Genomic DNA, 14,563 nt, shown 5'->3' with positions numbered 1-14,563 from the left:
CCCTGTCCCCAGACCCCAGTGTGAAGCCCGCCGTCTCCTGGCCCCTGAGGCGGGCCCCAGGTGACTCCTGGACCGAGGGCCGGCCGAGCCCCGCGGTGGGGTGGACGTGGGCGGGCATGGCCTGGAAACACAAACAGGCCCCAGACAGGTGCGGGGAGCTTCCTGCCCGACAGATGTGCCGGGGCCACTCGGGAATCGGGGTGGGCCCGGGTCTGTGAGGTGATGTCTGGGAGACGCTCCCGCCACCCCCCGGGGCCGGCGCGACCGGCTGCCCCGTGGGGGCGGCCGACCTCCCCAGAGCCCCGCCCGAGGGCCGCTGCCGGCCGCCGCCCCCGGCGCCTGCACCCAGCCCCACCTGCCGGGAAGGGCTCAGAGGACGGAAGTGGGCACGCACGAGGGCTCCCCGTGAGGCCAGTGAGTCGAGGTGCTTCTTATTGGTTATTGTCATCAGAAAACCTTAATTCAGAGACCCGGCCGGAGGGGCGGCCGTGGGCGGGCAGGCCCCGGCTGGGGACAGAGCTGGCCCTGCTGGCTCCAGCTCCCTAAACGGGCACGCTCAGAGCCTGGGGACACGGGTCAGAGGGTTGGTGACAGTTTCCAAGCAGATGGCGAGGGGAGGACACGAGAGCCCCTTGGTGGCCGGGAGCGGGCTGGGACTTGCCGGGGAGGAGGGGGGAGGAGGGGCGGAGGGAGAAGACAGGTGTGGCTTGGGGCCCACACACCCATCCGTCGTCTTGGCGGAGGCCGGCAGGGGGGAGAAGCTTCCCTTCTCTCTGGCGAAGCACGTAGAAACGTCGTAAGGGGGTTCGCAGGAAGTGCTCCCCGCAGAGGTGCTCCCCGAACCCCTGTGCCCTCCCAGAGCGCGAGGGCGGGTTTCCCCGGGACACCCCGCCCCGGGGAAGGGCAGGAGGGTTCGGGGCTGGAGGCGGGTGGGCGGGGCCGGGGTGGGCTGCGTGCGCGGTCAGACGCAGGCGCAGCACAGCGTGGGGCAGTCCAGCTTGGCCGGCGGCCCCGCGCTGCCGGCCTTCTTGTTGGCCTTGGGCAGCAGCAGGACCAAGCACATGGCCAGGGCGCAGTGGTAGAAGCTGTGCACGTAGGTGTAGTCCCAGTCCTGCGGGGCGGGCGCGGGTCGGTTCGCGGCCTCTCCTGTCCAGGCCCCCGTCCCCGCCCGCTCCGACCGCCACGGACGGGGGCTCCTCCCGACCCTCCTGTCCAGCCCTCAGTGGTCTCTCCCGCCACCAAGCCCCAGAGCACCGGAGGACTGCTGTCTGCTGGCCTCTGACCATGATCATGCCTGAGGCTCCTCCCTCCCTCTGCCCGTCACCCCGCCCCCTCCAGGTGAGGGCTGCCACCCCAGAGCCCCCTTGTCTCTGTCAGTGTGCAGGGATGGAGGGAGGTGCCAGCCCACACCCGGGAAGGCGTGGCCCCATGGACCTGCCCCGCCCCGCCCCACCCCGCCCCCAGGCACTGGCCCCGCCTCTCCCAGGCCCCCGCCCCGTCCCGCCCCACCCCCAGGTACCTCGAAGAAGAAGCGCAGCATCATAGCCAGCGCCCCGAAGCAGAGGCCGGGGCCGATCTGCTGGGTGTACACGCTCTTGTCGGGGTACAGGCCCCTCTTCTCCTTCATCTGCCGCAGCTGCGGGGATGGGGGCGACGGGAGGGCCCTCAGGTCACAGTGTCCCTCCGGGGACGGCCGCCCTGAGCCCGAGACCCCTCCGCCTGCCTGTTTGGGACGTCACCAGGCCCCCTGCACCTTTCTCTGTCCCAGCCACAGGGGCCCCCGAGGGGACGAGACACTGTTCACAGCCGAGGGGTGTCGGGGTGCTGGGCCTGCCGCCGGTGTGGACCCGGGGGTGCCCGTGGTGGCCCGTGGCGGCCTTTGGTGCATCCATGGCTGACGGACACGCAGCCCTACCGATCACACAGCTGTGACAAGCACGTCAAACCTGCGACTCCCTGGGTGCGGAGCGCAGAGCGCTCAGCGGGCGTTAATGTCCCACAGGCCTGCCCCCCGAGGCCGAACCGTTCCAGAACCCGGGCGTTCTGGGCGTAAGTGAGACAGGCGGCTGCACCCACCAAGGGGGCCCGGGCCCCCTGGCCCTGCGTGGCGGTGCCCGCAGAGCACAGGGCGGCCTTTGCCCTGAGGGAGTGAGGGAGCGCAGCTTTGGTGTCCAGCTGCCCGGACTTGGCCGTGGCCCGTGAGGGGCCGAGACCTGTGCTAGTGCAGGCGGTTCGCAGGTGCGGCTGCTGCGGCCCTCGGAGGCCCCGGCCGGCCGGCTGGCCCCGCACCTGCCCAAGGTCGCCTGCCCGAGGTCGCCTGCCTGAGGTTGCACCCTGGCCTGGCCCGCAGCCCGTGCACACCTCTGCCAGGCTCTCGCCCCGGGGAAGGGGTGCGCCTCCAGGAGAAAAAGCCATCTTGTTCCCTGGAAACAGCTGCCCCTGGAAATCCAGAGTAAACTCCACGTTCAATGGTCCAGAAAACACAGGCTGAGCCCCAGGCGCAGGGAGCCGGCCTGCCCTTGCAGGTCCGTGGCCGGGCCCGCAGCCCCAGGGAGCGCTGTGGGGGTGTTGGCCAGTGGCCGCCGCTCTTCTGGCCGAGTAACATGCAGCCGAGTCCAACCCACGAAGACCCCGGGGCCGAGCAGCCCTCCGGGCCAGACCAGGAGCCTTCACCCCGTGTCCCCCCTATGGTGGGCGCCTGGCCAGAGCCCAGGGCCCTCTCTGTCATCACGTTCCAGCATGTTCCTGAACTCGGTCCTTCCTCGGGGCCAGACGTGCGACGGACACACTCACAGGCAGCTTCAGGGGCCTCCTGGGCCCACCCAGGGCCAGGGTGTCTTCTCCGAGTGGGGGTGGGGAATGCCCCGTGTCTCTTCTCTCGCTGCCAAGGCCAAGGCCAAGGCCTGGCCTCAGGTCACCCCCCTGAGACTTCTTGTTACAGTGCGGTCTCTCTGCCCCTTCTCTTCACCGACCACAGGGCAGAGCAAACCCTGCACTCCCGGGTGCGGGGAGGGCGGCTGAGATGGAGGGCTCACCACCACAACCCTGTCTACCCCCCGAGTCCGTGGAGTGGGCCGCACGCACCGTCCACACCCCCGGCCCAGCCGACCCCTCCCCTGGGTGATGCCCTTCCTCCTGCCAGGCCCGGGCTCAGTGCCCCTAGAGGCGATGCCCTTCCTGGCTCCGGGGTCCCCGGGAGCGTCCCTGCATCCATCCTGCCTCAGTGTCCCTTGTTAGCTTGGGCCAGGGGGGTGGGTCCTGGCCCTCTAACCCAGGAGGGGCCTGGGGACTGTGTGTAAGGGCCTCGTGGGCCTCGGGCCCGTGGGTGGCCAACGGCGTCAGAGACTCCTGCCTCGACACTCATGCGCAGTTCCAGCTCCTGTCCCACGTGCACCACATCCTCCCTCCTCATTGGAGCCACGCTGAGGGCCCACCTCCTCTGGAAAGTCTTCTCAGATTAACCCCGGCCATCTTTACTTGAGGTTACATCCTCAGAGCAGCCATTCTTTTCCCTGATGATAACAAGTAGCCCTGTTGGCTGAGCACATTAGAAGCCAGCTCTGGGTCAGGACTCAAGACTCATCATTGCCCTGGCTAGTGTGGCTCAGGAGATTGAACACTGGCCCGCAAACCCAAGGGCCGCCAGTTCGATTCCTGGTCAGGGCACGTACCTGGATTGTGGGCCTGGCCCCCAGTAGGTGGCACTGGAGAGGCCACCACACATGGATGTTTCTCTCCCTCTCTTTCTCCCTCCCTTCCCCTCTCTCTGAAAATAAATAAACACCATCTTTAAAAATGTTCCCTGTGAGGTGGGTACTGGACTATCACGCCCACTTTACTAACACGGAAACAGGCAGAGAGGTCCAGCGACTCAGGTCGGGCCCAGACACGACCAGAGAGGACCCGTGTGGCTGGGCCCCGAGGGCCCCCCTCCGTGTGTTTTGGCCAAAGCCGCGTCCAGCCACCTGCCGGCCCGTGGGGTGGGAGGGAAGGGACACACAGGGGAAGGGCCCGCCTGCGGGGGGCTGCCCGGTACGCACCCACTTGGCCGTGATGATGAGGACGGCCGTGCCCACGGGGCCCGAGTACACCCCGTAGCCCTGGCGGTCGTGGTAGGTGCGGACGGCGATGGTCAGCACGCCGAACATCACCAGCGTGGACCTCCTGGGCTCGTCGAAGTCGGCCAGCGCTGCAGGGGGGGGGAACAGAGACCAGGAGAGGCGAGTGGCCTCCTTGCCCCCCACCCCGCCCCCGGCCACTGCTCTCCCTCAGGCGGCCGGTAGGGCCCCAGCTGTGGCTGGCAGCCCCGACCCCCCCCTGGACTGGTGCCCCCGGGGCCTGGATGCCGCCTGCCCGCAGGCAGGGCCAGGCTGCTGCTTCCCCGTGGACGAGGTGGGGCTGGACAAGAAGCCACTGCAGGGGGCCTCGAGGAGGGAGACGCAGACCAGAGGCAGACGAGAACGGTCGGGGCCTCCATGGGGCCTCCATGGGCAGCAGGCTCGCTCCGCGGGGACCGTGTCCCGGCTCCACCTCGGACAGCAGCAAACGAGACCGAGGTGCAGGGCCACGTGCGCTGGAACGAGCCGGCCTTCGCACAGACCCGGGCGGAAACCGTGCGGTCGTGTGTGAGAACCAGGGCCTGGGAGTGAACCCCAACGGCGAACCGGGGTTCTCCGGGTGAAAGACGGGGTTGGGTGGAGGCGGAGTGCTCTGGCACCTCCCTCCGCTGCGTACAGCCGTCATCACAAGCCCTTGTTGGGTGTGTGCATTTAAAAGGGTGTGAAACACGGGAATCGTGGCCTTCGAGAACTGCGCCTTCCTTTTCAGAGACTGGGCTCGCCTCGGGAGCCCGGGAGGGGGAGGAGGCTCTCCGGTGGGGGCGGGGAGCAGAGGCCATGGGCGGGGCCGGGGCTGTGGGCGGGGCCGCGGCAGGGGGGCGCCACTCACCCATCAGGGAGACCCACATGCTCAGCGCAGTGCCGTAGATGCTGAAATACTCCAGGACGTCGTGGCGCAGGAAGCACAGCACCGCCAGGCCCGGCCCGTCGCAGGCGTGGAAGAGCTGCCGGGAGGGAGGCCCGGGGCGGCAGTCAGTGGCGGGGGCAGGCACGGGGGCCCCGGGCCCTGCCCGCCGCAGGCCACGCCCCTGACGGGCTGGGAGACCACGGGCAACGTCACCGAGCGGCTGCCCCTGCGGAGCGGGGGCCCTGCGGGCGGCTGTCCCCGGAGGGTCCTGTGGCCGGGAGCTGGGGGTCACCCAGACAAGGCCTGCAGAGGTCCCCTCCCCACCGGGGTCCTGAAGCCAGGTCCCTCTCCCCGACCTTTGGATGCGAGGCCGACGCCTTTTTTTGGGGGGGGGGCGGTGCCAGTCTGGTCCTTAGCAGCAGCCCAGAGGGCCTGTCCCTCCGCAGTGTAGCCCTTTGGGGACTGGGCTGCCCCTCGCCCGGAGTGGGATTTCTCAGACCCGACGGGGCTTTCGGAGCCTCCGGCTTCTGACAGCCACCCGAGAGACCCCGAGACTCGGTGGGTCGGGGGCGGCGTCAGAGGTCTGCGTGTTGGGCCGGGTGTGGGGCTGGAGCTGGGGCTGCCGGCGGGGACCCCGCTCTGACAACCAGCAGGCTGTAGCTCTCGGCATCCGCGGGAAGCTGCGGAGCACAGCGACCAGCGACCCCGCCCCCTTCCCATGGGCCACCAGTTAGACCCGGAGACATTCAGGGAGAGACGCGGAGGGAGACAGAGGCGGCGATGTGCGTGCCCCCCACGGCGCTCTGTTGGGCGATCCCCGTGGGCACCCTGACCTGGGACCAGACCCTAGCGCGAGATGCCCTCAGGGCGTGTTTCCAGAGCTGTCAGCTTCTCTCTGACAGAAAACAACCCCCTTTCGTGTACACATTTCATCATGCTAGGTAATATTTAATTACATGACATAATTATTTTGACAAGTCCCACGGCACAGACCAGCCGGGGACCAGCACAATGGACCCTTGATGGGCCTGGCCCGGCTGGAGGGGGGGGCGGGCAGGCAGCAGCCCGTCTGGGGGCCCCAGGACGGCTCGGGGTCACGGGGTGCGTGGGACCAGCGGGAAGGGGCTCACAGCTTCTACTGGCTGCGGCCATGGGTGACCCGAGGTGCAGGTGCACCCGGGCGGCCATGCTGGGGGCAAGTGTCCCCACGAGGCGAGGACGGCCCCTCGGCTCCAGCCAGCCCCCCAGTGCTGCGTTCTGGATGCTACACCGTTGGAGGTGATGCTGGCAGAGAAGAGGCTAGGGGAGCAAGCAGGCAGTGGCTGCGACTGAGTAGCTAGGGAAATAGCAGCTTTAGGTGGGGTCTGATCAAGGGCGCAGTCAGTCCCCCTGGCACAGAGGCCAGAGGAGGAGGCTGGCCCCGCCCCATGGCTCCAGGCCCAGCCCGGCCCGATGAGTGACAGGGACTTCCTCCTGCCCCGCCGCCCCCCCTCCTCCCAGAACTGCATCTCCCACGCCCCCACCCAGCCGCCCCTCCCGCTGCCCTGCACCCATGCCTCTCCTCTGTGGCACGGACCCCCGCACACGCCTGCAGACTGAGTCGTGCTGACACTCTGGGCAGGGCCTGTAGCCCACCCCACCCAGAGCAGAGGTGTGTCCGCCTCTTCCTGGCTGTAAGGGGCTCCCTGCAGCGGGTGGTCAGTGAGCTTCCGCCGTGGGGGGCAGGGCCCGGGAGGCAGGACCGGAGCAGTTTAAGGGGAGCTGGTCCCGGAGCCCCGCTCCAGGCCCCTGCCTGGCTCACCTGCGTTGGGCAGGTGGGTGGCTGAGGCTTCCCACCATCTTTGGGGGCAGGGGCAGGCCCGGCCCCGGGAGGGCGCTGGCGGGGCGGGGCTGCGGGAGAGCACGCCACCTTCAGGGCCAGCCCAGCGGGTCCTTGCCGCGCAGGATCGGCGAGTGGCTGACTGCGCTCGGGCCCCTCTGGCAAACGGGGACAAGAAAAGCCGCTCTGTGGGGTGGGCCACGGGACTCCGGGCGACGGCACAGGCACAGGTCCGGCGTGGACGTGGCGTTTGTCCTGGAGGGTCCTGGCCGGGACACGGGCACCCCTCACGGGGATGCCGGGTGGGGCTCCCGAACAGAGGGGCTGAGTGTGGCTTTGAGGCCTGAGGACATTTGTCACAGGGGGCAGCTGGCCCTGCCACTCCGGGTGGGGCAGGGCCGGCCTCTGAGGGTGGTGGGGAGGCAGCTGCAGGACCAGCCCAGCCCTGCCCCGGCGGGGACAGGCGGTGCCTGCGGTTTCCTGGGCTGGGCCTCACGTGGGCCTGGGGGACAAGACCCCCGGCTCCAGTCCACGGCCCTGACACCCTGGTCCCGTGTCCACTCGATGCCTCCACTTCCCGCCCGTCACGAGCTGACCTCCTCTCCCGAGCCGGGGCCCGGAGAGGGGCGTGGAACGGCGTTCTCCGCAAAACGCCACGAATGAGCCAGGAGCTCGGGAGCGTGCCTGGGGCTTCCCCGGGCGCACGTGTCTCGGCCGCGCTGGGGCTCGGCGTGTTGGCCTGACGAAGGAGCCCCTGGTGGTCCAGGCGCAGGTGGTGCGGAGAAGCCTACGCAGGCTCCGGTGCATGCGGCTCCCAGCGGACCCCCACCCAGGACGCCGCCTCGTGGTCAGCGCCCTTGTTGCTGAGAGGTCTCTCCCACCCAGAGGTGGGAGTCCCGAGCCTCCCAGGAATGCGGTTCCACCCGAGGGTCCGCTACAGGGGCAGACAGGCGATCGATCGGACAGACAGGCGGACGGAAGCTGGCGGGATGGATGGAGGCGGAGGGATACACCGAGGGTCCGAGGAAGACAGCCGGAGAGGGGACGGGGTGGGATTCCAGGCACCGAGGGACAACCAGACGCAGACGCAGAGAAAGACAGAAAGGAAGACAGGGCAGGCACAGAGAGAGAACGCAGAGGGAGAGACCCCCGGGGAGCCGGGCCGGGGTGCGGGGGCTGAGGAGAGGGAGCGGGAGCTCCCAGAGGGCCCCCCTCCCCCGCCACGCGTCGGCAGAACGACAAGGAAGGCCCCAAAGACGGAGAGGCACGTGCCCGCGGGCGGGGCCCTGCGGAAGGGAGGCCGGCTCCGGGCTCCGCAGGCGGTAGAACTCGCAGGCCCTGCAAGCCCCCCGGGCCTGCTCGCCCCTCCTGGGCCTGGCTCACTGGGCCCTCCCAGCTCAGCCGCCCAGTTCTTGCCGCCCAGAGAGGAGTCGGGGAGGGGACGCTGGAGCCGGGGTGGCCTGACGCGGCCGGCCACCGGCCAGGAAAGGGCACCCCGAAGGGCTTGTGCTCCATAGACCGAACCTGGCCTCATTCACACCGACCCCAGAGTGACCGCCTCGTGCCAACGGGGAAACTGAGGCCCAGGGGGGTGCCGTGGCACCCCCACCCCCTCTCCCGGGCTCTAGGCTTTCCCTTTCACCTGGAAACCACTTTTCCTCAGCACAAGATACAGGAAGGAGGTGGAGGACACCCCCCACCGGTGGGACAGCGGCCCCCCCCCCCACAGCCGCCCCCACCCCCGCCCAGACTCACCGCCACGAAGAACATGGTGAAGAGGTAGACCATGGCCTCCATGTGGAAGCGCCTCTTGGCGGCAATGCTGATGGTGGGGAGAAAGGCCAGGCTGCTGAGGGTGGGCAGGAGCAGTTTGGCCACGAGCGTCCCCATGGGCCGGGGCGGAGGGCACTGGCCGGGGAGGAGGGTGGCTGCTGGCCTCGCGGGTGCGTCCCCAGGGCCGGGAGAACCCAGGGCGGGAGCGGCTCCGAGGGCAGCTGTGCTGTGCGCGCCGAGAGGGAGGCCGGGATCTGAGGGCGCACGCCCCGCGGCACGAGCAGAGGGTCCGACAGCTGACGCACCACGTGACCAGCACTTGTCTCTGAGGTTCCAGTTTCTTATTTTTATTTTCTGAGAGGCCAGAGTTAATTCGAGGAGACCGCGCTTCTGTTTCACAGGCAGCAGCCTTGGAGGAGGAAGTTCCACTGACTGAGCGTGATGTCCAGCTTCCCGCCACTTCCCACCTTGGCCCTCTCCCCAGGGTGCTGCGGAGCCGGGAGGGAGGGGGCCGGGGGTCCCGGGCTAGAGCCACCTGTCCGCCGCAGCAGAGGTGAGAGAGCCGGGGCTGAGCCTCATCTGCAGGGACCTTGTGGGCAAACTACCCGAGTTAGTTAGCCGCCCTGTGCGCTGCTCACTCTCGGGCTGTCTCCCCCTTGGGTTTCCCTCGTGACCCGACTCTGGAAACTGACATGCCATTGTGCCTGGTTACTTTGTTGCACCCGGGAGTCCGCAGACCAGGGCGCCTGTGAAGCGCTGCTTCCTTCTCAGCGTTCCTAGCCTTCCGGAGATTACCTCCCCTCCTTGCAAGAGGTCTTGCGGGAGCTGCCGGGCAGGTGCCCCCTCGCTCTCTGGCCAACGGATGAGGGGCGTGTGTGGGCCCCCCAGGCGGACTCGCTCCCTGGAAGGACTGGGCGCCTGGTTCACTGGCTGGTTTGTTTCAGCCGCAGAACAGCTTTCCTTCCTGGGTTTTTTTTTTTTTTTTTTTTTAAATCACGACGGAATGCTGAGATGACGTCGCACGTGACCACAGGCACAGCTCTGAAGCATGCAGCTCGGTGACTTTGGACATGTGCACACAGGTGCACCACATGTCCACCAAAGTGTGCCCAGCACCCCGGGGTGTGCCTCGTGTGAGGGACTCCCGGCAGCAGACGCACCTCGGCCGTGGCTGCTGGCCTTGCCTGTTCTGGATGCCCTGCAGAGGGACAGTGAGCATTCTGGGGTCTGCATTCTTTCGCTGGAAATCCCCGAGGTCCCCCCACACTGTGTCAGGTGGCCCGTTCCTGTGGTCGCCGGGCTGGCAGGGGTCTGCCGTGCGGAGAGTCCGTCCCCCTGGGCGTGGAGCCTGGCGTGTGGGGATGGCCGGAGCAAGGCTGAGAGCTGCCGGCCCCTCTAAGCGCGGCATACAGAGGCTGCGGCCGGTCCTGGGGCTCCGTCCGGGGCCCGGCGGCTCCCCTCCTCCCCCTGGGAGCGCCTCACACCTTCCCAGAAATCTCATTTGTGTCTGGAGCCGTCCCTGCTGCTCACCACGAGTGGGCCTGCGCTGCACATACGCCCGGGCCATCTTGCGGCTGGAGTGCCTGCCAAGCCCCCGCAGCTCCGGGGGCGAGCTCCGAGCTTCCCGGAGACCGCCGGGCCCTCCGCACCCTGCTCTGCTCCCTGCCGCCCCACCCCTGGCCCACGGCCCACCCGTCTCCACCAGCCTCCTCCCGCCTCCCCTTCGAGAACATCCCTCCGTCTGGGGGGCAGGCCGAGGTGCCCACTGGCTCCTGTCCCAGTGCCCACCGCTGGCAGAGCTGTGGCCCAGGGCTTGCTCGGCGGTGACCGCGCCGGGCTCGCCGGCCAGCTCACCGCCATGGCCCTCGGCGCCCGAGCCGGCCCCTGGCCGGTGTTCAACAAGCACAGCTGAATGAGTGACTCTGCGAAGAGAATGAATGAGACTCCCGGGCGGGGGGGCGGGGGGGGGGCGCTGGCAGTTGGGGCTGGCGCTTGGGAGCCCAGTTCCCTCTCCGATGGGGAAACCAGATCCCGCCTGCTCGCGGCGGCTGGGGGCTGGGGGCGAGAGGCAGGCGACCCCCTTCGCCCGTCAGGGAACCCCGATCGGCCCTGCGCCCTGTGCCCTGCCCCTCAGCCCCTGCTTACCCTTGCCCCCAGCCCCCAGCCCCAGCCTGGCCCCAGCTTCCAGTAGAAGCAGACAACGTGTGGGGAGGAAGTGGGATTAGGTGCCAGGTGTTAGCAGAGAGCTCTCCGGAGCCGTAAACCGCTCAGAAGAGGGAAACATTCCACAGTTGGTTTTGTGCAAGAGTGTGTGTGTGCGCGTTTCAGCTGTAAACTGCGGGGAGGGGCGCCGGGGGGGCGGGGTGGAGCAGGGCCGGAGTGGCTGGTTGCCCATGTGTTTGGGTGATTGAGGGGGAGGGGGCTGAGGAGGGACTGCCCCGGAGCGGGGAGACAGGTGGCTGGGCCCTGGGGTGCCCCCAGGAGCCCCTGCAGGAGGGCTGGGCCACGGGCTGCTGTTTAACATGGTGGGGGGGGGGCAGCCGGAGTGCAGAATGGGGGTGGGGGCGACCTGCGAGTGACTCCCGTCTGAGACCTGGCCGCGAGCAGACAGACCAGCTGGCGGGGGGAGAGGCCTCCAGCTCCGGCCAGGACTGAGATGACCCCCGGCTCTCCCTGGAGCAGGGGAAGCGATTGGCGGGAGGGTGGGGAGCCGGGACTGGGGGAGACCCAGTGGAAGAGACAGGCCAGCTGCTCTGGGGGTGGTGCTGCCGCCTCCGGAGGCACAGGGTGGGGGGCCGGGCCGGGAGCCGACCCAACCTGGGCAGGCGCCGAGCCAGTGGGGACGTGAGCTGGCAGCCCCCGGCCTCCCCGCGCATCTGCGGCCTCCGCCTGCCAGCTGCCGGCGACGGTCCCCGCCCCCACCCCACCTCACCTGCTCTTGCTCCTGCTCCTGCTCCGGCCCCGGCAGACCCCACAGGCGGCACGCCTGCCTCCGGCCAGGCCGCCCCTGCCCAGCGGGCCTCCCCCGCTCAGATGTGGCCCTCCGCCTCCCCGACCCCCGAGGGGCGTGGCTCCCCCTTCCCCTAACCCCCACGGCCTGTGTGCGTCTTGAAAACCACTTACATACACAGACATTTATTCAGCGCTGGCCGTGCGCCGGGCCCTGGGCCAAGGCCTCTTCCTCCTCCGTCCCGCTGGGCCCTGTCAGCAGCCAGGGGCGGGGCAGGTCCTCCGCTCTCCCCATGTCACCGAGGGGGAGACTGAGGCCCAGAGGGGCACGAAGACGGGCCCCGGGCACCCACTCCCAGTGCAGCACCCGCGGGGACCGGCGTCTCAGACACAGCGGCCTGGCCTCCCCTCCCGGCCCCCGGGCGCTGCGGCGTCCCCTCTCTGCCCAGCAGGTGGCCTCGGTCCCATGAGGACCCAGCAGGGGCCAGTCCCAGCCGGGGGTGCCCCGGGTGGGGCAGCTGCCTGCCTGTGCCCCTGTCCACCCTTGCTGGCCGGCAAAGCCCGGTTTGTGGAGGTGCTGCAATGCCTGGAATGCCACCGCCCCCGGGACAGCTGCCTGTCTGCCCTGCCCGGCCCAGGCCTGCTGGGCCAGCTGCTGTGTTCTCGTCCTGCACGTCTGGACACCCAGCCCGCGGCTCTGGTCACCCCAGAGCGCAGCGGCCCCGGGGGATCTCCGTGCCGGGGCCCCTGAAGACCCCTGCACCTGGTGGGTAGCGGTCTGGGCTTTGGTGCTCCGCAGTTCCTCCCACGGGGTCCCCGGCCTGGGCTGCGGCCTGTGGCCATCGGTCTGTGCACGAGACGGGTGTGTCTCTGTGTCTGCACCCGGCCTCGTGATGGCCGCCAGGCGGTGTCTTCAGCCGCTGGCTGGACGAGAGCAGCTCAGGCCACCCCAGCTCCTGCACCCCTGCCAGGTGAGCCGGGTGGGGTGCCCCGCCCCTCCCAGCCGGGGGCCTGGTGGGCCCCCGCCACCTGAGCCTTGAGCCCTGGCCTGCAGATGGGGCTGGTGCGGTCCCTGCCACAATGGGCGGTGCATGCGCAGCTGGGAGCTCAGTGGGGTGGGCCTCCGGGGAGTCCACTCTAAGGGTCGGTCAGAAAACCCCTGGAGGGCACCCTCACAGTGCCATGGGGGTTCTCAGCATCTGGGGTGTGGCCCTCCCCATGATGAGGGGAGGAGGGGCTGCTCGGGAGCCTGGGAGCCCGGGGGCAGGACCGGGGGGGCAGGAAGGCTTGTCCGCACTGCACACCCCGGCTGCCGGGCACCGCCTCTCACGCAGTCCGTTACCTCGGTGTGGAGGAGGGCGAGGCAGAGAGGGGACAGGGCTCCTGGGGGCCCAGCCTGTCTTTGGCGACAGGCATGTGGTCAGGGAGCCCCTGTGGGCAGGAGACTGGCCTGCCGGCTCCTGCAGGTTCGCCAGAGCCACACCGAGCTCTCAGCTGTCCCCGCTGGAGCGGCGCCGGCAGCCGGGCTGGCGCGACCACCCAGGCAGGCCCCCAGCGCCGCACAGACATGGCCCGGCCAGCCTGCGGCCCCCTCTCCGGCAGCAAGCTGGCGTCTCAGCCAGGCCCGGGCTTCCCCTGGCTGCTCCCTGCTCTGGATCTGGGGGCAAAAGAGCCTCTTTCTTGAAGCTTCTGAGGGTAGGAGTGACCCGCACCCCCCCCCCGCGCCCCCCAAGCCCCCACACCTGGACTCCAGCACTGGGCCCCTCGGAGCCCCTGGCCGAGACGGCGGGACAGGAGGGGACCGGGAGTCCCCGTGAGGCTCCCACCTCCCACGCTGGGGTCTGCCAGGGTTTCCTCCTGAGGGTCTGGCCCTGGGCCCAGGCTGGGCGCGTGTGGGGAGGGGTTGGTGGGCCGCTGGGGCTGCCGTCTGGGGCCTGGCCCTCTTCCGGGCCTGGCCATACAGTCCCTTGGGGGCCCAGTCCCCGGCGGGTGCAAGGGCTCAGTTGTCCCAGGCCCCGGGCCTCCGCCGAGAGGAGGACAGGCAGGCCATCGGGGGTGGGGGTGGGGCTGGGCCACCCTCCAGACCTGGCCGGGTGGCTTCCCCAGGCCAGGGTGGGACCCACCTCCCACGGGCTCTACCACGTCCGGGGCCTTCTCATCTCTGCTCCAAGCTGTGCGGGACTGGGCCGGCCATCCCGTGGCCCACTGTGCCCCGTCCCCGCCCCACCCCCTCTCCCTGAGCCGGCCTCCAGACCCCCCTGTTTTTTTAAAGATTTTATTTATTTATTTTTAGAGAGAGGGGGAAGGAGGGAGAAAGAGAGGGAGAGAGGAATATCTGTGTGGTTGCCCCTCACATGGCCCCTACTGGAGACCTGGCCTGCAACCCAGGCATGAGCCCTGACTGGGAATCAAACTGGCGACCCTTTGGTTCACAGGAGAGAGTTCAACCCACTGAGCCACGCCAGCCGGGGTGTATTTCATGTTAGTGCTTTCTCCTTTGGGCACAAGGACACACCCAGGGTGAGTGGCTGGGAGCCCACTCAGGGGGTCCCGGGTCCCTGGGGGGCAGAGAGCAGCTCTTCAAGGACCTGCTCTGCGGGGGCCGAGGCTCCCGGTCCGGCTGCAGGCTCCTCGGCCCCACCGCCCCACCAGGTGTGGCGTCCAGAACATGAACTCAGGGATGACGCTATCGAGACTTGCAGTGTGGCGGCTGCCCAGCCCGAGCCCCGCACGCGGCCCCTCTGAGCATGGCTGTGCTGGCGTCTGTCTGGTCACCTGCGGGGCAGCTGGCCAGGGGGCCCCGGGCACTTCGGGGTCTCGCCTTAGAAGGCTGGCCGGGCCCCCGAGGCGGGTCCCCAGGGCATCCCAGGCCTGTCCGCAGCAGGGCCGTGCTGACCTTCTCTCTGCTTTGTCCCCGACATTCTTGGGGTTTCAGGCTTCCCGGAAGCCTTCCCTGGCTCCTGGTGTCTCCCCAGAAATGCCCAGGCCGCCGGAGGTTCAAGCAGCTCACCAGGCTCCCTGAGGGTCTGGAGTTTGGGGGCTCCCTGGTGGCACTCG

The 14,563-nt window shown here is 69.2% G+C and overlaps 1 protein-coding gene across 1 annotated transcript; it reads right to left on the bottom strand.

Moving 5' to 3' along the window:
* Positions 1–938: 938 nt before the first annotated feature.
* On the bottom strand, positions 939–8,958 carry MYMK (myomaker, myoblast fusion factor). The gene is made up of 5 exons (XM_028532143.2): positions 8,540–8,958; positions 4,948–5,062; positions 4,041–4,189; positions 1,520–1,636; positions 939–1,111 (listed from the first exon to the last, which is right to left on the bottom strand). The coding sequence occupies exons 1-5, from the start codon at positions 8,672–8,674 to the stop codon at positions 962–964; spliced, it is 666 nt and encodes a 221-aa protein (XP_028387944.1). The 5' UTR covers positions 8,675–8,958; the 3' UTR covers positions 939–961.
* Positions 8,959–14,563: the final 5,605 nt, after the last annotated feature.

This window comes from Phyllostomus discolor, chromosome 3 (assembly GCF_004126475.2).
Source record: "Phyllostomus discolor isolate MPI-MPIP mPhyDis1 chromosome 3, mPhyDis1.pri.v3, whole genome shotgun sequence".
Lineage (NCBI taxonomy): Eukaryota > Metazoa > Chordata > Mammalia > Chiroptera > Phyllostomidae > Phyllostomus > Phyllostomus discolor.
This window is presented reverse-complemented; position numbering and strand designations above follow the sequence as displayed.